This window comes from Nanorana parkeri, unplaced genomic scaffold (genome assembly GCF_000935625.1).
Source record: "Nanorana parkeri isolate BGI_ZX_2015 unplaced genomic scaffold, ASM93562v1 scaffold277, whole genome shotgun sequence".
In the NCBI taxonomy this organism is placed as follows: domain Eukaryota; kingdom Metazoa; phylum Chordata; class Amphibia; order Anura; family Dicroglossidae; genus Nanorana; species Nanorana parkeri.
In genome coordinates, this window is record NW_017306545.1 from 1,267,314 (window position 1) to 1,291,258 (window position 23,945).

The 23,945-nt window shown below is 40.8% G+C and overlaps 1 protein-coding gene across 1 annotated transcript in view; it reads right to left on the reverse strand.

Moving 5' to 3' along the window:
* AP3B1 (adaptor related protein complex 3 beta 1 subunit) overlaps positions 1–23,945 on the reverse strand; it is a 234,755-nt gene that overhangs the window by 156,459 nt on the left and 54,351 nt on the right. The window contains exon 7 of the mRNA XM_018557267.1: positions 3,832–4,014. Within this exon, the coding sequence (XP_018412769.1) occupies positions 3,832–4,014 (183 nt within the window). The remainder of the gene's footprint in view (positions 1–3,831; positions 4,015–23,945) is intronic.

Sequence of the window (23,945 nt, forward strand, 5' to 3'; positions counted from 1 at the left end):
TTTTGGGAAAAGATGAAAGAAGCAGGCTAAGTGGACACTACTAAATTGTGTTTAATGATTATTTTTTGATTTTTGAAAAATAAACGTTATATACATGCAGTTTTTAAAAGCTACAAGATGTGTGGTGCAAGGCTGCAAACAACTGGGAAAGAACAGCCGTGGCGGATCTGCTCCTTTGCTCCATATTTTAACAGTAGAAAAATTCCATTAACAAAATCCACCAGTGTTGATTTGTAATGCAATTACCCTAATGAAACATATCACGCTTTTGCTTACTGCGCTCTAGCAGCGTTATGGGTCACAAGACGCTGTCTTCACTGGCAGTATGCAAATTAAGTATTTCATTAATAACCACAAAGAAGAAAAAAAAACACAATTCCAACACATTCTATCACAGAAGAAGAAAAGATAGCAAAGTGCTTTACTCATTATGCATACACACATACGCATTAAGAAACATATAAGTTGATCTTCTACTAGTACATAGTACAGAGACTACATCTATATGACCAATCTCAATCAGCTGCCCACAGCACATGATGATTCATGGTCATGTCCAATTGCTCATAGGTGAGTTTCAATGCTTGTCTTGTATGCTGTAAGAGAAACATTGCCTTTCACCGAGAGGATTTGGCCACCAAGACGGAGGGCGTGTGCACTCCATCTCCAGACTAGATACGGATGTGTTTCTACAAATGTGGTCATGTGCGTTTTTGATCCATTTTTTTTTAGTGTCAACTGGTTTTTAGGTGTGTTCCAGTGTGTTTGCATGCATTTGTGTTTGTTTCAGACCAGAAAAAAAAATGTGATATTCTGGACGAACGTAATGCAGTGAACTACTCAGAAGAATCATTGGACTCTATGGGGATGTGTTTTTGGACCAGACAAAACATTCTGGTCTGGATTTGATCTGGAGATGGTGTGAACAAGTCCTTAATGTAGCAAGAAAACCTATTCTTGGCTCCTAACCCTTGAAGCAACGTTTTGACTGCATCTTAGTACACACATTGAGGATGATTTAGTAAGGAAGTTGAGAATCTTCAGTGAAAAATTAAGATATACATATACCCAAAAATTAAAAGCAAATTTGAGTTAACTTTGAATACTCAATCACATGCTGATGCTTATCACATAACTGGATAATTGAAGTAAATATTCAAACATTTTTTCAGTGAAGATTCTCAACTGCCTAACAAAATCAGCCTTATAGTGTGTGTGTGTGTGTGTGTGTGTGTGTGTGTGTGTGTTCACATGGTTTATTCAAACAGGCCGCCAACAATTCTTAAAAACAACATGCTTCCAACTGACACACATGCTGCTATTCGCTGTGACATCTAAGCTATTCAGGAATCAACATACCATCAATATCAATTCACTGAGAAAACAGAAATCACATGGGATGGGAAGTCATTAGTCTGAGAGAGACTGTTGTGAAACTTGACACAAAGGAAGTGTTGTGCTATCGGCAAGGTGTATTTCTCTACTGCTAAATCTGCTAACGTTCATTTGACTAATCTCTGGAATTCATTAACCTAAAAAGGTTTAATTTCCATTTTCCTGCATCAGCTCTATTTATGAAATGTTGTGCCCTATAAAGATGCCGTTATTTTCCATAGTCAAGCACCCTCTTAACAAATCTTCTCATTAATATGTAAATGTAAAGTCAATCGGTCTTCTCCCTGACAGCACTATGAATTGCTAGTGCACTGTATAATCTGCTGTGACTTGGCATCCGCTATTTATCATGAAATATGTCAGTTAGAAAAATTATGGAAACAGCGCTGCAATTGATAGGGCTGCAATCTACTTTGTCAACACTTAATTGTTCTTTAAATCTAACATTTACATATAAACAGCCTAAATTCCCAGCCATGATGATACAAATAAACTAAATTAAAAAAAACTCTTGGGTATCTCAAGATGTCCTGTTATGGGACTTCATTATATTTAAAAAAAAAAAAAAAAAAAAAACAAGGAAAAAAAAGGGTCAAAAAGCTTAAATAAAAAAAAAAAAAAAAAAAAAAAAAACAGCAAGGAAAAAAATGGTCTAGAACGCTGAATGAAAAAGATATTAAAGTGAAAAAAAATGTGCCAATTTGATGAATAAGTAAAATGATTAATTTTGTCTAGGGGGACCAACCACTATAATTCTTAATGCTCATAAATAAACTCTGTATCAAGCATCTACACAACGTTACTGAAAATCCAGATTTTCTTGATGCAGAAATCACTGAATTCCAATTGAGCGGCAATTCATCAAGAATGCTGCAGAGAAGGGCTGCAATGAACCGCGCTGCGTGATTGGCTAACATATATTTCCTGTCAGCTTGCAGCACATTTTGTACTCTGCTCTCTCTAGTGGTGCAAAGTTGCAGTGTGTACCTATTTGAAATCGAGACGGAGGTACTGAAACAATTATGTGACTTCCTTCTGAAAATACTGGCTGACTGGTGGTCTCTGGCTTCAAAGTTTTCTGGAATTACTTAAGCTGACCATATATTATGCAAATGTTCGCCTGTTTCTTCAACAACTATCCAAAATTCACACAGTCAGTGTTGCTGTGGTCACCTTTTCGGCCGACATCCCTCGATCAGCTGATTGAAGGAGTCGGTCGGAAAATCTTCGAGCAAACAGACCCAGCAGCCAATTAATAAAAAGGAAACAGAGGGGATTCCTTGATCGACGCTCATAAGCGCTCGTATGGCCAGCTTAACTGAGGACAAGCAAGCTGATAAGGAATGTCAGAGGGAAGCAAGAACAATTATCTGCTGGAAATACTTAAACCATTAGATCTACGTGACAACCAACCAACTAGCAATTTATGGGGAGATCATCTTGCAATGGAAAAAAAAAACTGAACTAACCGAACCCATGTTAGGTATATGGGCAGTTGAGTGTAAGCAGAAAAGTGTCCATTTACATCCGACTACCTCCAATTCGCCCCATTCAGGTGCACCAAAAGAAAAATCTGTTTCATCTTTTTTTTTTCTGACTTAAAAAGGACTTGGAGGTAATTGGATGTAAAACCAACACAGGTTTGCTTACAACCTCACGCATCAGGTCCAACTGAAAAACTGACTAATGGCTGTATATCTGCAATGTGTGATCTCTGGCATTGCAGCCTCTACTATAGTGCTGTTGACTGTTCTCCTTGCTGCTGGTTCTGACAAGGAAAAAAAAAAACCCCTACCTTCACCAAGATGGCCACCTCCACACAGAGACAAAGTGCAAAACAAGGCATGGTAAGACAGTACAGGGGAAAAATAAGCTGCAGGGAGACCACAAGTAATGATGTTGACTAGTCATTTGCCCTCGATCTGCTTTTTTTTGGGGGGGGGGGGCAGTTTCCAAAGTTCAGCTCCAAGCAGAGCAGTGGACAAAAATTGGTTCTATATTGAATTGTTCATAAAAAATGTATGCCAACAGTCTTGCACAGTTCAAAGGGCTGAACCACCATTCCTGGAGAAAATGCTGCTCCGGGCTCAATTCGGTAATTGTCACATGTGTGAAGGCCTACGCACTTGATCACATAATCTCTGCTGAAAAGGAGGGGTAGCGAATCTGAATTCTAATCCTCTGCTTTAGCAAAGATCAGGTCACAAAGTTGCATAGGCATTTTATCTCGTGATTAGCCATGGCTATAGCCTGAGAGCTGCATTTCCAGAAATATCTCAACTATTCGATTAGTCTACATCTATCAAAACAAGTCTGGTAGCACAGCTAAGCAATATATACATTAAAAGAGAAAAATAGCTTGCGATAAAACTAGGACTTCATGTTTGAAATAAATCCAATAAACAGGTTATTTCTATCAAAGATCTTCTTGCTCACCTCTATCCATGGGCTAACAAACTGTGTGCGTGCGTATCGAGTCAGCATATGGATTATCACCACTTGTCCCCACTCTTCCACGTCCACCAGCAGATTACACAGTTTACGATAGTTTTTGTGAATCAAATCAATTCTGTCTGGGCAGACTTCTTCAAATGCCATCACAACGCTGCCCGCCACAAGCTGCAAAGCAACAAAGGAAGAGTTAAATATATACTGCTGTAAATATAGATGTTAATATGTGGACATAATGTCAATAAAACAAAGCTAAATGTTCCATTCATTAAAGTACAACTAACTGGGTTTTTTTTTTTATTATTAATTTTTTTTCTCAGAGTTCTTTTTGCAAATGCAATTGTTCACCATGCATATACTTACTAGTAGTGTTCATTGAAGGCTGGGTTTAAATAGATTTTCCACTCACAGTAACAATGTAAAAATTGCTCCACTCTATGGTTCTTGATAAATCAGGAATCAGATTAATTTTTTCTATGTCTAAAGAAGCAACTCCAAGATTATGAAGATCTTAGCGCTGCTTAGACACTTTGTACAACGTGGCTCCCACCACTGAAATGCATAGCAGATGTATATTGAATAAATTAAGTTTAAAGACAGATCATGGACATTTTACCTATTTTATTGTTGTTCCAGTTATGTGAAGCAGCCCCGAAATGTGTTGTTAAATTATAGTGTGTGGATCTTTTGGTAAAAACATCCTTTTGGTATAATATATTTTAAAATAATTTTTTTAAGTGAAATCTGTGCCAAATCTTTGGATATTAAACTATCCTGAACAACAGGTAAAAGAGCTTTAAAACAAACCACCCTGACCCTTTATAGTAGGAATGGTGCAGGGTGTGACAACAACCATGGTTGTTTGCTATTCAGTAACAGGCGAAATAAATAGGCTGCCCGCCCACTGAGGCTAGGGTGCCAACATCCCTGACCCCATTCAGCTGCCAGATGGGCGATTCCCCAGCTGGAGGCAGGAGAATAAAAAAGAAGGGACGGGGAAATGAGCTGATGTAATTGACCAAATATGGCCATTTAAGATCTCCACAAAGACCTAATATTTCAACGCCTGCATTGTGAACTTTTCAAATGAATTTCTTTGCAACGCTTATAGATACAAAAGGTGAATAAGGGCTTGTTTTAAAGTTACTGTACTGCTTTTTCACAATATGTAAATATTTGACAGAGATTCACTCTAAAGTATATGTATAGCCAAAACATTTTCTTTTAGACAGTGAATAGACAAAACCTATGAGGTTATATTTTGCTGCCTTTGTCCCACTGGGGAGTTTTCCGTTCACTTTCTGTCCTGAAGGTGCAATAGGAAATGTGAAGAATTCTCTCTAAAAGGAACAGAATTTCAATTTTTGACAGTTGTCACAGGGATAGGTGTCCCAATTAGAGGATTTCCCCCCCTTGTTTTGTTGACAACTCTAAAATGTAGGATTTATCTTTAGTTTCTGATTTAATGACAGGGAAACAGATAGTCTAATCCAAAAAGCTATATTACCAGCCTGAGGCCTCATCCACAAGACCAAATAGGTCCATGCAATGGATTCTTGTGGCTGGAATCATAGGTGCCTGCGAACAGCTGTGGCTGGTTAGCCTGTAAAAAGCAATGACAGGCTGACATGCATCAGCACATCCTTCAGCTGAGGACAGGTGGCCCGCAATTTGTCTGCATCCAGGGCTGATCATATGTCCCTAGTGGCAGGTAACCGCTGGATGTGCGGATACATGTGAACAGTGGTGGACAGCTGAGGCTCCTGTCAGCCTGCCATTGCTTTGCACAGGCTAAGAGGCCGCAACTGTTCACATACACCTGTAACTCCACCCACATGAATCTGTTGATTCTTGCTGCAGGAACCTGCTGTCTGGACCTATTCCGACATGTTAATGAGGCAAAAAGGAACTCTATTTTCACCCATGAGACTGTAATTTACCAATTGAATTTAACTGACGATATCGGTCACTTTTTAGAACATAAGAATACTTATTCTGGTGTGTTATCTTTGTAAATTGAGCATATTGTGAACTCTTCTCAACTCTAGCAGTACTATCAATACAAAAAAAATTGTGGGTACAGAAGGAAATATTAGAACCCATGTCAATGGAAAGTGAGACTAAATAAAGAAAAACTCCCAACAGCTACAGAGGCAGAAATAACAAAATGCTTTTTTTTCAGTACAGTAAGGCTTAGAATTCGGTTAGCTTTTTAGTGCTGTCTGTGTCCCTGTTCAAAAATGTCCCTCATGTCTTGTCCGGTAAAAAATGCTTTCATTGCAACAGTAAAGGTGCCCATACACCTTCCAACCATCGCAAGACTTTTGTCTTGCGATGGTTGTGAACTAATTAAAAGCTTGTACGATCTGCCCATCTTGGACTGGCAGATCGCACTTGCGATCATCGCAAGCCCGCCCCCCTGAGGGGCAGGCTTCCGATGACTGCAACAAGGGGCGGGCCTCAGATGACTGCAAACGGGCCGTGTGCGCATGCGCACACCGGCCCGTTCGGCAGTTGTCAAACAAGCAGGCCACTAACCCGCCGAGAATCGTACGATTCTCGTCGGGTTTTCAAGCCTGCTTGTTGGACGGTAGACGTGTGAAAGTGAACAGTAGAAACGGTTGTACGCCTTCCATACACTTTGCGATTGTCGTACGATCACGGGATTTCCCCGCTATTCTCGTACGATAATCGTACAGTGTATGGGCACCTTAAGTGACTCTAACAGACCCCCAGATAGCAGTAAAAACATAATTAGCTCATTGCACCTGTGACATATTGTACAAATATAGACAGCATTTTGAAACTCTGGCACCCGTCAGTGTGCTCTATTATGAAATTGTCCGGTTAAAAACAGCATAATAAAAAAGGTACCCAGGTTTTGAGACTCCCAGGGCACTTTGAAAGTCAACTTATATGCATCTACCTGTGGGACCCTCAGTTATGTTCCTGGGGCCAGTTTGTCATAATAATGCATTATATGAATAAAAAAGGAGCAGAAAAGTTTAACGGAGCCCAGCAGGTAAAAAAAAAAAAATCCCTATACCTTTTAAATGGTGGCACAAGTCATACTAAATATGATGTCGCCTATAACGGCACATCCCAAATCTGGATGTTAAATAAAAGCCTAATTTCGTATATATGTTATCACTTTGAATTAACTGTTGATGTAATGAAAATCCATGTCAATCCGCTAAGCATTTTTCTGTAGCACATTGTAACTCTTTAGTTATAAATACAAAACAAAAAGAATGGCAGGTGTGGTACTAACTGTATGTTGCTATTATACTTGTTCAGCCAGGATAAACAATTAAGAGTAAATTACTATGAGAGAACAATATCTGGGGCCCATTGCCAAATGCTGCCTACATGATATTATATTGAAATTTGTCATTATTATAAAATTAGACTTTCGTATATCTTCTACTTTGTGCCTCAACTAAAAGGCATACCACATACATATGTAGCAGAACTAAAACGCACAGTAAAAGTAAAATCAGCAAAAGTAAATGGACAGCCAAAGCTCACAGAACATTTGTTGTGTACTTAGAGTACATGAAAACCCCAGCAATTTACTTATTTTTGTTTCTCCCTTTTCTGTCTGTTAAATATACCATTGAAAGTTTTTTGTCATATCTGTTCAACAAGTGCAAGACTGATGATCCTTTCAGCAATCATGTGAGCTAACATTCCATGCGGCACTCTCATCAGTTACACTGTTTTCAGAACTCTCCGTCGATTACAGAACACCCCCCTATGTTATGGAGAACAGGAGAGAGATGTGTTCTGTAATCCTAATATACTTCCTGTCCTATTTTTGTCCTAATTTTGCTTCTACATAGATGAAGCACAGTAGGTGAGTGTTGTCACTCTAGGAAAGGAGTAGTTGCTGGAAGGATCACTAGATGAAAAGAATAAGAAGTCTGAAAGAATTAAACTAATGCAGCCACCACAGCTAAGGAATGTTAAGCTGGAATATATTACATTATAGTTCTTAGACCTTTAAATACACTAGAACAAATCTCTCACCCATCACAACTGACTAGAGGTGCACCGAAATGAAAAAAAAAAAATGTCAGGTTGAAACCGGAAAAAATTTTTATTGTAACTTTTTCAAAAAAAATGTATATTTTATTTTTTATAAACTTTTTATTTTTTTTATATTTTATCTATTCATTAATTTTTATTAAATATTTTTATTTTTTTACTTTACTTTTAGGGGCTTCGGGGAAATATTGGGGGTCTAAACAGACCCATGATATTTCCCTTTTAAAATAGAAAGAGTTTGAGGACAGAGCATCAATCTCTTTTTCTGCAGCCCCTGTTATAAATGAACAGGAATCCTTCCAGACATGCTGTTGTAGGGTTAGGGTCTCCGCCCACACCGCTCTCCTCTGATCTGTGACAGGAGGATGAGCAGTGCGGGGAGGAGAGACGCCGGCCGCTCACAGCGCTCTCCTCCCTCAGCGCTCGGCCGCCTGTGACAGTTTCTCTCCTCCCCGCTGGGACACAGAGCAGCACCCAGCAGGAAGGAGAGAAGAATGGATGCACCACTACATCGGCCAGAAAATGGCACTTTCGGCATTTAGCCAAAAGTGCAATTCTCGGGCCAATACGTTTCGGCGGCCGATATATAGGTGCATCCCTTAAACGAACTAATCAGAAAGTAAATGAGTAGTTGCTACAAGAAACACATGAACTTCAAAGCACAAATTCAAGAAGTCATGAATCAGTGCAGTGTAAACTACAATTGATTTTTGTTGGAAAGGGGCTTTAAAAATGTGTGTAGATCTTGGAGGTCAAGACTCACCGATACAAACCTCTCCCAAATGCTATTGTATCTCAGGCTCTACTCCTCCTGAGCAGAGCAGTTCTATGCTACTGAACATACCTAAGCCAGACCGAACCAGATACATTGCAGTATATTTATTTAATGTATACATAAGGTTCAAGTTGTCCAAGTATTTCGTAGTGTGCGCAATGGTTTAAATGCCTGTCAGGTATTTAATGCTGTATGCGTTTCCGCTGGGGGGACTGACTCACCCCCTGTATTTGCCCAAGTGACCAATGTTACCTACCCAGAAAGGGAAGGGAAACCCAACATTTTACAGTAGTCACCAGAAAAGGAGCAAGGTGGAAATATTCCAAATGGGACACCTGTGATGTTAGTTAACCAGCAGTAGGTTTTAAAGATAGCCTTTAGAGGCCATCTTTCAAAACACCCCTTTAGATATCTGCTGGAGCACACTGATCCTTTCACTGATCCCCATAGGGACACACAGGCACATTGACCAACGAGAAGATGCAGAAGGGGTATGGGCAGAGATCAATATTCTATGCCAATACTGAGATTTGTTTCAAGGTTCCTAGAGTTGTCCAGCAGCAATATGAAGTGGTGTGCAGGTACCTATAGTTTTATAGGTTTACTGATATAACAATCTTACCTTGTAAAACACCATGCTGTGTGCAAAGAGCAGTAACCTCATATAGCCACTCACATTTTAGTTTATTGCATTTTAAAACAGGAAAACAATATAAAAAGCAGTTTTTTTGTGGGTTACTGCACTTTGCACACAATGCTGGCACCTATTAAATAAGCCCGCAATTTTGTCTGGTACTGTTTTATGCGATACGAAGACCTCCCAAACGCAATCATTGCTGCACATACCAAGCCGTCACCGGGTCAAGCTTTAAAGATTCCATAGGTGCAAAGTCGACATGTACTGCAAATAAAACCTGTAAAACAAACCTCCCTGGAAAATAAAAAGGTTCCATTCACTGAAAGCACACAGGATTACCTGTAAGTACCAGCAATTTCCCAAATGACTTTAAAAAATAATTGAATGAAAACACAATCTGATGAGAGCGCTTTCAAGAAAACAAATGATATTTGCTCTAATAATATTTTTTAGATTTTTTTTGCCTTTTCTGTAGTATTTGGCCAACATTTGGTATATTAATATGCACCCAGCATTACAATCAAAAGAAAACAGCGCAGAATATCTACTCGCTATTATGCTAAGCAAGCTGAAAGTCCTTTGAGGATTTTATGAATTACCAATCAGTATAAACGTGAAGTTGCATTTATTGACTCCAGCCCTGTCCACATACAGGAGCCTGCTGCTAGCAGCATGAAGACAACTCATTCCACAAAGCATGGATTTGATTATTTGGAAGAACTAAATAAAATACATCAGACGTCTTGGGATAATTTGCTTTTTCATTCACTCGCAGCGTAGAGAGGGGAAAAAAAAACGAGGGAGGGGGGATAGCAAAAGACAGAGGGGGATATGCATATGAAGGAACATTATACCTGTCGCAGCAAAAAAAAGGTAACTTAGCATGCCAGGAGTTTAATTAAAGACAACATTATGCAATGTCCGTGTTGATAGGCTGTGGGAGGTTATTATAATGCTGGAATCACTTTTCACCTGGTGGTAAACAATCAAAGAACACTTTTAATAAGCATTAAAAATAAAAAGCAGATCATAGCGTGCCAAGAAGAGGAATAAATCTGTTTTCTATTATTTCGAGTATATTGATATTCATCATACCAATGTTAAAGCCCAACTCCAGCCACACAGCTACATACAAAGTTGGTATATATGTATGTGAACCAGACTAAATGCCAAACGATCTGTAAACTTGTCTGGCAGATCTTGATAATCACACACACACACACACACACACACACACACACACCTCACAACACTTAGACCCTATCCACACTGAGCTACATCAGCGCTGATTTGAGCTGAGCGACTATGAGAGACATTGAGCTACAGTGCACATTTTGTTGCTCTACTTTTGGCATGGACTTCGTAGCTGCTACATTGGGCTGTAAAAGCGGTCTTGATATGACATAATTATTCTTCCTGTTTCCTGCTTATGTTCCTTCTCATATTTCTGTGCAAAAGTGACACTTCTGTAGCGCGACGTAGCACGACAATGTCGCACAAATTCGTGCGACATTGAGCTACACCATTGAAGTCTATTGGGCCAAATCGCACAAAATCTGCCGAAAAATATGTCATGTTCAAGCGACAAGCTTGAGCTACAAGCTACAGGCGACACTAAGCTGTGAGATGTGAACAGCTCCATTGAAATGCATTGGACAAGCTACATTGAGCTGATATTTGAGCGATTTGTGAGCTGAAATCGCGCTACAAATCACTCAGTGTGAATAGGGTCTAAAGCCCAGTGGGTGACACCATAAATTACTATAATGCAGTGTTGCAACTTCCATGGTTCCTTCCGGAGTCTAGACTACTCAATGGAATATGAATGAGTACAATGGCACTTGTAAGGGTTTCCACTAGAACGCATGCTGTAACAGACTCCCATCCAGCCCCCAAATCATGAAACATGTTAGGATGGCAGCACTGCCCAATCCAAAATGGCCCGATTGGGTGTTTGTACCGCTGGCTGTCTATGAGGGTAACTTCAAATACAGAGTCCACAGATTGGAAAGTGCTAGCACATAATTAAAAGATGCCAAGATTAATAATGCACATGCCCAAAACTAGCAAGCATTCATATTCACAGATAAGCAACATGTATGTTGTTTTTTTGTGCCTTTTCAGAGAAAGGGGACTCTATATGCTAATGCCTAGATTTACACTTGTATTGTGATGGAGAATCTTCCATGATCACTAAACATGTACTAGTAAACAAGCTAAGAAGCAGAACCTTGCAATCCCTATGATATCTGTATGACTAGTGAACTAACTTTAGATTGTAACCTCTTTTAGAAGCAAGGAGTAAAAGTTGAATGGGTCAATGTTCTCTGCAAATTGATTAAGAGCTATTAGAAACTAAAACACATTTAAAATATTTTAAAATTTTTTAAATAAAAGGGTGTAGTTTAACCACTTCAAGACCAGGTGTTTAGACCCCCTTCCTGGCCAGGCCATTTTTCAGTGTTCAGCGCTATGCTCGTGTACCGAGCTCTCTCTGATCCCCGTGACACTGCCGACATGCTGATCCCGGGCTCGCACCGGGGCACAGCGGAGCCCGGGATCAGCAGGACAACGGCAGGGGGGGGGGGGCAACCCGATCGGCACCGCATACACGCGATCCGCCGGAGCCTGTTTTTAAAAAACGGCAATTTCCCCCTCGCGCGCGGGGCGTGTCTGAGCGGACGTCTAGAGAGCTCCGGGCCGGCCGTTTTGCTACTACGGCAGGCCCGGAGGCAGTTAAAGGAGAACTATGAGGTGAGTGCTTTTCACTCACCTCATAGTTCTAGCCGACCTGTGACAATGAGACTGTCACAGGTCGGCTCAGTAGATCGGGAAGTGAGCGAACACATACCGGCGTTCGCTCACCTCTTGATCCTGTCACGGCTTTCGGAACAGACGGGGGAGGGGGCGGGTACAGCTGGCTCTGCCTCTAGATAGGCAGATAGGCCTCTAGATAGGCAGAGCCAGCTGTCAGTCATGCAGCTGGGCGGATCCAGACATAATTGTCGGGATCCGCTTCAGCGTCTCAGTATACCGCGAGCTGCTCTGAGCTTAGGGCGACGGGAGGACGCTAGTTTGTGTCCTCCCGTTAACCTAAGGAGAACTACGGGGAAAAGCCTTAACCCCATAGTTCTCCTTTAATGGGCAATATTTTAAACATAGTTATCCAGTAAAATAACAGAACAGTGGTGCCAAAGATGTTCCCCAATCACTCATGGCACAAACTTGTTGGGTCTGGTTGTAGGTAAATATTGGGAGTAAGTATACAAAAAAAAATAGACCTTACTGAACCCTAAGAACCATTGCAATCTCCCAAAATCCTTATCCATTGCAGCGTATTGAAAACGGCAACAAATAACTTCTCTTATTAGCTCTTTTTGGTCTGTTGAATATCCCATTGGAAGCAATGTGTTATATCCATTCGATAAGTGAAAAAAACCCGCTTACCGTATATACTCGAGTATAAGCCGAGATTTTCAGCCCATTTTTTTTGCTGAAAAGTGCCCCCCTCAGCTTATACTCGAGTCAGCGTGGTCCAGTGGTCAGGTTTCTTCTTACTTACCTCGCCGAGCGTCGCGTCACTGCTGATAATACAGGGGGGCACTTTAATCACATTAGCAAAAACGACCCTTGGTGCTGTACCATCAACTATTCGATTTGCATTCGAAAGATCATTTGTGTACAATTTCCGAACAAAACTCTAACAATGTATGTACCTTTAGGCTCTGTGTTGTGGAAATTAGGAGAGGGGGAGGGATTCATTGGATTAGGAAAATACAGCTGGGCAGGGCTGACACCATACAGTTCACAAAAATGATGTGTGCTGTTAACTCACAATAGGAAGTAAGGAACTCAGCTGTAGATCAACTGATATTTTTTTGTACTTCCAGTGGCAAAGCATGAAACGGATAGGTATTGCAGAGACGTACTGCATTTTGTTTTTTGATTATCTTTTTCCCCGACATACTCAACGTTTTCCTGCGCAAGAACCCTTCACAGACTTGAATGGGATGTACCCATATAGGAGGAGCAGCCTCTCATTCAAGTCTATGGGTTGGTATCGCGCAGTTGCGGGCATTAGATTTTTACTGACCAGGCTGCAGCCAGTAGGGGAGCCCGCAGCAATCAGACAAGGTAGGTACGGACCTGCTGGAGCAGGGACTCAGATCTTTCTATTAAGAAGGCTAAGGAAAATGTTTTAGAACACATGCACCTATAGGTTTAAATGACTGCCAAAGCTGAGAAATGCAGCCTTGGATCAACGGTCTGTAGCTCTTTTTCACTAATCATAGTTTTTTATGAGACTCTCATGTTCTGTATAAAATTAAATAACTATATTTGGTACAAAAACATCCCCAGCTGAACAAAAGCATTTCCTAAATCATAGAATACCTTGATACATAGTGTTGTGATGCAATGCCATGGACAATATACTATAACATCCAATAGTACATATAATGTAGTTTAGTTAGGGGACACCCTCTATGTTATTATGCACACACAATAAATAGTTCAGCTGGGCAATGTCCAGTGTACGAATGTTAGTCTGTGAGTAATTGCAGATCCAAACCCAATATTAAGAAAACGAAAGCAGAAAAAAAACAAAAAGAGTCAAGTGGACAAAAAGCTATTTCTATCATCAAGCGCCTGCTTCTAGATTAGCATGTAAATTCTGTTCTTGTCTCTAAGTGAAAGAAACAATTCTGCTCCCATCCAGCGAATGTAGATTCTGACATCTAATTTTTTTCCCCATTTATTTTGGATATAATAAAGTGCTCAGCTCTTTCCTGGTGATGTAATTTGCACACACAGAAATCTATTTCACATTAGTTTTTCTCAATGAAACAAATCTATTCTTTGCGGCGTATGCTGCTCCGCTTAGTCCAAGCCATTACAAATAAACTTAAAAAAATAATAAAACATATGACTTGTATACATCAATGTGTAGCTATATAAACATATTACACGCATATAAGAGTTTTAGGCAGGTGTGAAAAAATGCTGTAAAGTAAGAATGCTTCAGAAATAAGTGTTAACAGTTTATTTGTATCAATTAACAAAATGTAAAGTAAATGAACAGAAAATAAATCAAAATTTGGTGTGACCAATCTTAGCCTTCAAAACAGCTTCTGTTAACAGGTACACTTGCACGCTGTTTTTGAAGGAACTCGGCAGGTAGGTTGTTCCAAACATCTTGGAGAACTAACCACAGATCTTCTATAGATGTAGGATGCCTCAAATCCTTCTGTCTCTTCATGTAATCCCAGACACACTCCATGATGTTGAGATGAGGGCAGTGTGGGAGGCCAAACCATCACTTCCAAGACTCCTTGTTCTTCTTAACGCTGAAGATAGTTCTTAATGACATTGGTTATATGTTTGGGGTCGTTGTCCTGCTGCAGAATACATTTGGGCCCTCCCTGATGGTATGGCATGACGTATCTGCTTGTATTTCTCAGCATTGAGGACACCCTTGATCCTGACCAAATCTCCAACTCCATTTGCAGAAACGGAGCCCCAGACTTGCAAGGTATCTCCGCCATGCTTCACTGTTGCCTGCAAGCACTTATTATTGTACCGTTCTCCAGCCCTTCGGCAAACAAACTGCCTCCTGCTACAGCCAAATATTTAAAATGTTGACTTATCAGTCCAGAGCACTTGCTGCCATTTTTCTGCACCCCAGTTACTATGTTTTCGTGCATAGTTGAGTTGCTTAGTCTTGTTTCCACGTCGAAGGCGTGGCTTTTTGGCCGCAACTCTTCCATGAAGACCACTTTTGGCCAGACTTCTCTGGACAGCAGATGGGTGTACTTGGGTCCCACTGGTTTCCACCAGTTTGGTGCTAATGGCACTGCTGGACATCTTCCCAAGTTGAAGGGAATAAGCATGATGTGTCATCTGCTGCATTAAGTTTCTCTTGCCGACCACTGCGTCTACTGTCCTCAACGTTGCCCGTTTCTTTGTGCTTCTTCAAAAGAGCTTGAACAGCACATATTGAAACCCCCGTCTGCTTTGAAATCTTTGCCTGGGAGAGACCTTGCTGATGCAGGATGACTATCCTGTGTCTTCTTGCTGTGATCAGTCTTGCCATGGTACTGTCTTCCACAACCTCACCTTATTAGCAGAGTTTCACTGTTCCTCAGACAGTTTTAAGCCTTCCACACAGCTGTTTCTGTTAATGACTGTTGCAACCTACATATGAAATTGATGATCATTAGCACCTGCTTGGTATAATGGGTGATCATGCACCTGATTCCAATCCTACAAAATCCCTGATTTTGTGCAAGTGTAAAAATTGATGTTGGTTGGAAGCCAAATGGTAGTTGCACCAAATATTAATTTGATTTAGATTCTTCTGTTTCGCTCAATTTGCATTTTGCAAATTGATTTAAAAAAAATTAAAAAACAAACACACAGTATATTTTTGAAAGCATTCTTACTTTACAGCATTTTTTTCACACCTTACACACAAACTTGCAAAAGTATTCCCCCCTGGCTTTTTCCTATTTTGTTGCATTACAACCTGGAATTGAAATTGACTTTTTGTTGGGCTTGTATCATTTGATTTACACTACCACTTTGAAGATGCAAAATATTTTTTATTGTGACACAAGCGAGAAATAAGTAAAAAATAGAAATCTTGAGAGCATGCATAACTATTCACCCGCCCCCCCTCCTCTCTTTAAGCTTGGTACATCTGGCCAATGGGGTTTTTGCCCATTCTTCAAGGCAAAACAGCTCCAGCTCCTTAAAGTTGGATGGATTTCACTGGTGTCTCAATTGTATTGAGGTCAGGGCTTTGACTAAGCCGTTCCAAGACACCTAAATGTTCACCCTTAAACCACTCGAGTGTTGCTTTAGCAGTATTCTAATGGTAGTTTCCCTACTGGAAGGTGAGCCTCAGTGCCAGTCTCAAATCTCTGACAGACTGAAACAGGTCTCCCTCAAGAATTTCCCTGTATTTAGCGCCATCCATCATTCCTTCAATTCTGACAAGTTTGTCAGTCCCTGCCGATGAAAAACATCCCCACAGCATGATGCTGCCACCACCATGCTTCACTGAGGATGGTGTTCTCGGTTTGATGAGGTCTTGGGTTTGCACCAGACATAGCGTTTTCCTTTAAGCCCAAAATGCAAAATTTGTCTCATCAGACCAGAGCCCTTCTTCCATATGTTTGGGGACGCCTTTTGGCGAACAGCAAACCTGTTTGCTTATTTTTTTTTTCTGTCAATCAACAGAGGAGGGACCTGAAGGAGAAAGTTCTCCTTCAGTTCCGCTCCTCTGCTGATTGACAGCAGGCAGTGGGTGGGTGCAATAGCCAGCCTGCTATTGCAATTTGAAATAGCCAATAGCAGGCTGGCTATTGTTCCCAGTAACTGCCTGCTGTGTTTACATTCAGCTGCCTCAGCGGGCAGCTGTCCTTCCCCAGCTAAAGCTATTGAAGGAGAAAGGAGACACTAGGTGCCTAATGGGGGCAGCTAATGTAAGGGGGCACTCCGATGAGGACAACTAATAACTGTCCATCAGAGTGCCCCCTTGTTTTTGTAGTTAATGTAAGCAGCCCGGCCGTCCTATCAACCCATGGCTACAGAGGAAGTGGACACCTGACATCATTAGTTGCTAGGACACCAGTAACCAGTGACTGCAGAGGAGGAGGCCTGCGCTAGGCTGTGGATTGCAGTGGATGCACCAGCTATTCTGACTCCGATTGTTGTGATAGCGATTTATCCCTTGTGAGACCTCTATGCCTGGCCTGTATAAGCAGATTCAATCACTGAGGACATTCATTGTCAGATAGCTGAACTCACCAATACCGTTTCATCCACAAAGATTGCTTTATTCTGCACATCAGACAACAGGATACAGCAGATGGATGGTTTTCAGTATAATGCGGTCAAAAGATGATGCCTTTCCTACGGTACTATGCAGAGTACATGTGTCCTGATTACATGTGGCTGTTAGCTGTGGCCATGACACAGGAAATACAGACCAACAAGAAGAAGGGTGGGGCTTACATGCAGAGGAAATGTGTCATCACATGAGGAAAGGAATACATAAAAAACAGGTGCATTATTACAAAAGGCCACTAGATGGCAGCATATAACTAACATGTAGAAAACGTCCATAGGAAAAAGGTATAGGGAAAAACACTATATACATTCTATCTAACATTAAACTTCTATGCCCCATTGGGGCGGCACACCAGCACATCCACTGTCAGCCAGCCATAACTGAGCGCAGATTGGCAATTTGTCTGTTTTCGGACCGTGGGCTGGACAGGGACAGCCAAATTGCTAAATGTGGCCCAAAAGCCATAAAATGCCCAGGTCTGATCTAAAGTGTCAAGTTCTACCACTGTCAAAAAATATAAATCTTTTTTGGAAACCATTGCCAAAATATTCAGTTTGTATACAGGGATTTTCAAGAGCCATTGTTCCTTTTTCCTGAAATTGGCTCATTCCATTTCCAAGCATTCTGCACATAGTTTAAAAGGTCAAATTACAGGAAGCCAAATGCATGATATATGGCACTAATTGCAATGTTCCTACATTTTTTAAAGGGTAATTATTTTTCTTTTGCACAGATTTTAAACATTAAACAGGGACACAGTTCTGTCCAAGTTAAAATACAAGAAATAGGATCACACAGGGTCCTAGGTCACAAGGGATAACATAACACGCATACTACCAATCACACACATTCACACCTACTAACTCTCTCCCCCTTTTCCACAAATATGCAGAAGTGGTAATGAAACGAAAACATGTTAAGCCTGTAGGAAATAATGAGGATGCAGTTAGGGGGTCGCATGTTTGGCTACTGTGCAGCAGGAGAATCCAGCCACAGATGCTGTATTTATATAACATTTTCTGGGGCATACTCTCTCCCAGTATAAATAATTGAGAACTTGGAAGTTCTGTATTTATTTGGGGAACACCTGCAAAACCATCAGTGGATTGAGATTATTCCAGTTAAGAAAAAACGTTTTTGAAAGTTTGCATGATCAGCCCGCTTTAAACCACGTTTTGCCATTATATCGTTTTAAAATCCAAAGTGCCTTTATTCCCTTAATATTTCATTTTTTGACTTGCATTACTTTTACAGTGATAAACCATGAGAAATGTGTATATGTTGGAGGGCTGTACTAAATATGTTTTGTTTTTTTAAAAATTTATTTTGCCCTAAAACACACTTTAAAAAGGAAGCGGTTCAAGGTATGGTCTACACAAAGCAGCATGACAACAGTGCTATGCCACTGGGAGGTAGGTGGGTATCATACAGTTTAGAAAGTGTCCACAGTAGAACAGTGTTAGCAGCCAGGGCATTCTGGAGAGTGATGATCATGGGTAAGGGATGCACCGATACCGTTTTTTGGGGATCAAGTACGAGTACCGATATTTATAATTTGGTATTTACCAATACTTTTGCTAGCATGGAGTCAGCTTCCTGGGCAATCAGGAAACCAGGTGGCCTGTCAGTACCCACCACCTGGCTTCTTGAGTGCCCAGCTAATCAGCATCAAGCAAGCTTCCCTGCTAATCAGGAAGCCGGCTCCATGCTGTTTGGCTGGCTTGATGCTGATTGGCTTGGAATCCAGCTTCCCAGGCCAATCAGAAAGCTGAGCGCTGACTCATTACCCGCCACCTGGCTTCCTGATTGGCCGGACAACTGGCTCCATGTTCCCTCGCGGCACTGCCGGTCAAAAGATAACTTCCTTTGACCAGAAGTTCTGGTATCGGAACATTTGTGCTAGTACGAGGTTTCACCCAAATACTCGGTATTGGTGCGTCACTATTATGGGTAATGACAGAGTAGTGTGGCCTGTGACTTACACTTGTAAAGACATATACTACCTATCAACACTCTGCAGTGACAGATAGTATAGCCCAGTGACACTTCAAACAATAAATGCTCACACAAGCTTCCTGTGCAGACCCCCAAGAGAGTGTGTCTAACTGGGATCTTGAGCTTCAATATACCAATACTGGTCATACAGCTTACAGAATTTTATTTTAGAGGGTCTTTGAAGTATGCTTGCAAACTTCAGCACCCCTTCACCCCAATACGCATGCAGTAAAGCGTTTTGACACAAATTACTGCATGAGTTCATGTGCATGCTTTTGTACATTTTATACAAACATTTTTGCTCATGTATTATGCAAGAGTAAGGGAAAATAAATGTTGTTTTCATACACATGGTACTAATTTACAGTTTTGGTACCTGAAAGTGAAAAAAGCTGACTGCAGAGTTTATCACCGCTTGTTTAGATTACATTACACTGTCAGATCATAATTCCCAAAGAATGTAGTTCCCAGTTCTTAGTAACAAGATGATGTACAACTCTGTACATGAACTTTTGTACCTTAACATATCCAAGGCTGCAGACATGTAATGTGCAGTGGCATAACGTTACTAGTTAAATTTCAAAAGATAAAATAGATCCGCACTCTGTTTCAATAAAACAAACTTTGGGTTATAGTTCTACTATGCTTGATCCTTTGAGGGTTAAATGTGTAAACATGGTTAATAATGACTATGGTTATCCAGCAATCTGTTCTGCAAGCTTTCCCTGCTCTGATAAAAACCAATACTCCCAAGTGTGAAGAAACACATGATCATTCCGTTTATTAAATGCTCAGTATTGCATAAAACTGCTGTGAATTAAAACAAAATGATTCGCAGGAAACTTAAGAGCTAAAAATATTGCTTTCTAAAAGTCAGCCCGTTAATTTCCATCCCGTCGTGTCAATAGTAGCATTTGGGTCTGGAGAGGAGGAGGATGAATAAATCACATCAGCGAAAATAGCAATGAGCTCATCATATTCAAATGCAGCCTTCCATTTATGTATTTTTTATATTAAAGCAATAAACGTGGTTCATTTGTCTTGCGGCAGTTGCCACGCGCTTCTGTGCTGTTGCTATGAACTTGAGCCATTAACGGTTAGGCAAGGTAAACTACATGAGCCATCAACAAAAGTGACACTCAATCTAAGGAGTTCATATTTTCTCCAGATTATCTATGGTGGTTGACAAGCCGGTGATGAAAAAAATCACACTAAGCAAATGGATCCTCTAATAACAATAAATTCTCTGTAAAAATATGAGGGGTACAAAACGTTTCCTTGCATCTATTTTGTCATGAATTCTAATTAACGTGTGTGGGGGGGGGGGAATGGCAGAGTGCTAGGTCATCACAAGAAGTGCATCATGGGGTGATTGATAGCACGCTGCGGCCTGCCCTATACGGCAAAGATTCCCGTCCCTTAAATTAATGACCCTCCTATCTGCCCTAATCATAAAGCCCAAATGAGATTCCCCTTCTTATTTCAATTTTCTGTAGACATGGAAGATGAGAGCGATCGGTCATTCATCTTCTAATAGCAGTATAATAGATCTATCACAATAAAACATCTGCACAAAACAGTTATTTTTTCACAACAGTGGAGCTCTTGCTGCCCTTAAATCAATAACTTATGAAAACAGCAGTTTACCTGCTCTTGGCTGAGCAGACAAATAATAATGAACTACACGCTCAAAGTTAGCAGATGCTGATACACAATGGGAGCTGCCATTTTGTTAACCAAGTGAGGACTTTATGTATGAAGCCTATTAATTTACTTGAACACCTTTTTATCGCTTTATAGTACTGTATGCCTCCATGTGATGCTCATTTACTAATTTTTGCTTTAAAAAAACATTTTTGACTCCGTGACCATGCTGGTTCGCACCCTCCTACTCCAGTACCCTATGCTGAGAGAGCTGAGTAATAGGACACTAGTGCTGCAACCAAATAATCGATAAATCATTAATAATCATTGTCAACTATTCTCATCACCGATTAGTTGGATGGATCCCCTAGCTCTCTCCTTCACGCTGGGAGGGCAAAGCAAGCAGTGGGCGGGTGTAATAGCCAGCCTGCTATTGGCTATTGCAATTTAAAATGACCAATAGCAGGCTGGATTTTGCACCAGCCCAATTCCTGCTGTATTTAGATTCTGTGGCAGTCTGTAGAATCTTGACACTGGCAGCTGTCTTTTCCTGGCTGAAGCTATTGACTGTAAAGCTCCTGGCTGGCCCTGTAATTACAACGGCCAGCCGGGAAGCGGCTCGTCGGGCTCCACCGTCTGCTCGTCACAGACGAGTGGATTTTTGGAGCCCTGTGTGTGTGTGTATATATATATATATATATATACACACACACATACACACACACATACACACACACACACACACATATATACACACAGGTGAAACTTGAATAATTAGAATATCGTGCAAAGTTCATTTATTTCACTAATGCAACTTAAAAGGTGAAACTAATATATGAGATAGACTCATTACATGCAAAGCAAGATAATTCAAGCTGTGATTTGTCATAATTGTGATGATTATGGCTTACAGCTCATGAAAACCCCAAGAACCCCAAATCCACACCCTCAAAAAAGTAGATTATTACATTCAATCAATAAAACAAGGATTGTACATAGAACAATATCAGACCTCTGAAAAGTACAAGCATGCATATGTACTCAGTACTTGGTTTGGGCCCCTTCTGCAGCACTTACTGCAATTACTTTTGCACGATATTCTAATTATTCGAGTTTCACCTGTATATATTTTCATGCATGCATCTAATGATTTCTAATGGATCTTTTCACACCTTGCGTTTAGATGCTTTTATCTGCAGTCAGTTTAGCTGTATTTAGGAAAAATAGAAGTCAGGTATATCCAGACATTGATTTGAAGCATGAAGACGCATGTAAATTCAAGACGTGTTTATTTGCTGACATCTCATTGGCTACTTCAATGGACTGTTTCAATGGACAAAGTACGGATGCATCTAAACAGAATTTTGAAACTGAAAATAAAAAAATTTTCAGGCTAAAACCGAAAATTATGGGATCTTTCCAACCTTTTTTAAAACATGTAAATTCTTTAACCATTTTTTTTTTTTAACTTTACTGCTGGAGGCTCTATAGAAATATCTGGGGTCTAAACAAAGTCCTTAATCTCTTTTTCTGCAGCCCCTGTTATGAATGAACAGGAGGCCCCTATAATGAGTGATCCTGTTCACTCATACATTGTGGATATAGTTTAAGTTGCTATGTCCACAATCATGGATGAACAGGAAGTGATTTAGAGCACTTATTTTATTGATGGTCGCTGACTGTTTGTATACCGCTCTCCATCCCGAATAAGCCGCCTAAAGGGTAGTGGGGAGAGAAGAGCTCTGCCTTATGTGACCGATCACAGCGATCTCCTCCACTCACCGCTCTCCATCCTGATAAAGGAGGCCAGGCCGGGAGGTGCGGAAGGAGAGCTTGGCCTCCTGTAATGATGACATCTGTCACCATACCGCTCAGCTTCCTGAACGCTGTCACCACCCGCTTAGCCTCCTGGAAGCTTCTCTCCTCCACGTTGGGCACCGCTGGCCCCTGCATCAGGAGGCACACAGACCGGCACCCTGTAGGGAGGAGAGAAGCTAGGGATACGCTGAATTTTTGGCTGCATTTTTGGCCGTCATGGTACTTTCGGCATTTTACCAAAAGTGAAATTTTTCTGCCGAAATTTCTGTGCATGCCTTATCTAAATGCATATGCGTGTAAACGTGCATCATTTTAAAACAGATTTTGCAGACAGATCTCTGCATAAAGTAACTTAAGTAGATCCCATCGTATTTCTGACCGGATGTATCCCAAGGTAATGGGTGGGTGGTGAGATGACAGCAGAAGCCCCTGCAGATCAGAACAGCCTAGTAGAAAGTCACTCACACTCCAATAAGATTTTCTGTCAATGTTCTTTATTGACAAGAGATTTCACATTGTATAGTGACATTTCGGAACCATTTAGGTCCCTTCTTCAGGAAAAGTGTGAGCCAAACTGTCTAAACAGACCCCTGATGTTTCCCTTTTAAAACAGAAAAAGAGATTGAGGACACAAAGTCCTCAATCTCTTTTTCTGAAGCCCATGTTATGAATAAACAGGAAGCCTCTATACTGAGTGTTCCTGTTCATTCATACATTGTGGATATAGTGTAAGTTACTATGTCCACAATCAGGAATGAACAGGAAGTGATTTAAATCACTTTCCATTCATTCATAACTGGGACATAAAGATGCAAGTGTGAATGAAGCCTAAAAGGATAAGAGAACCTTGCATGAAGGTCTGCTTTAAAAAGCATGCATTTGAGTAATTCAGCTCAGTGACCCCCTATACTATCTACCAGATGCTGTAACATTAGCACACACAAGAAAAAGAAAAGCATGGATTTCCCTTTGTCAAATGACAAGCATAAAAAAAATGGAAGTGAACCAAATTGCAGCTACCGGAAGAAGTCAAATATTTTGTTGTAGCTGTATAAACACTTTCTATGAATTACACTCTGTACACATTTTCAGGGTGTGGTTGAACGTTCCTACTGTAAAGCTGGCCATACATTTTGCAAATCTTTAAAAATTAGTACAGTGGGTGCCCAGAAATTTGCCCCATGGGTGCAGCTGTCGGCACCCTTACAGCCGGCATCCCTTGCTCAGCTGATTGAAGGAGCTGGCCGGAAACTCTGCGTTCACAAAGCCGTCAACGAGCTGCCGGATCTATTCAGGCATTCTGACAGTGGCCAGTGGCCACTGTCAGAATA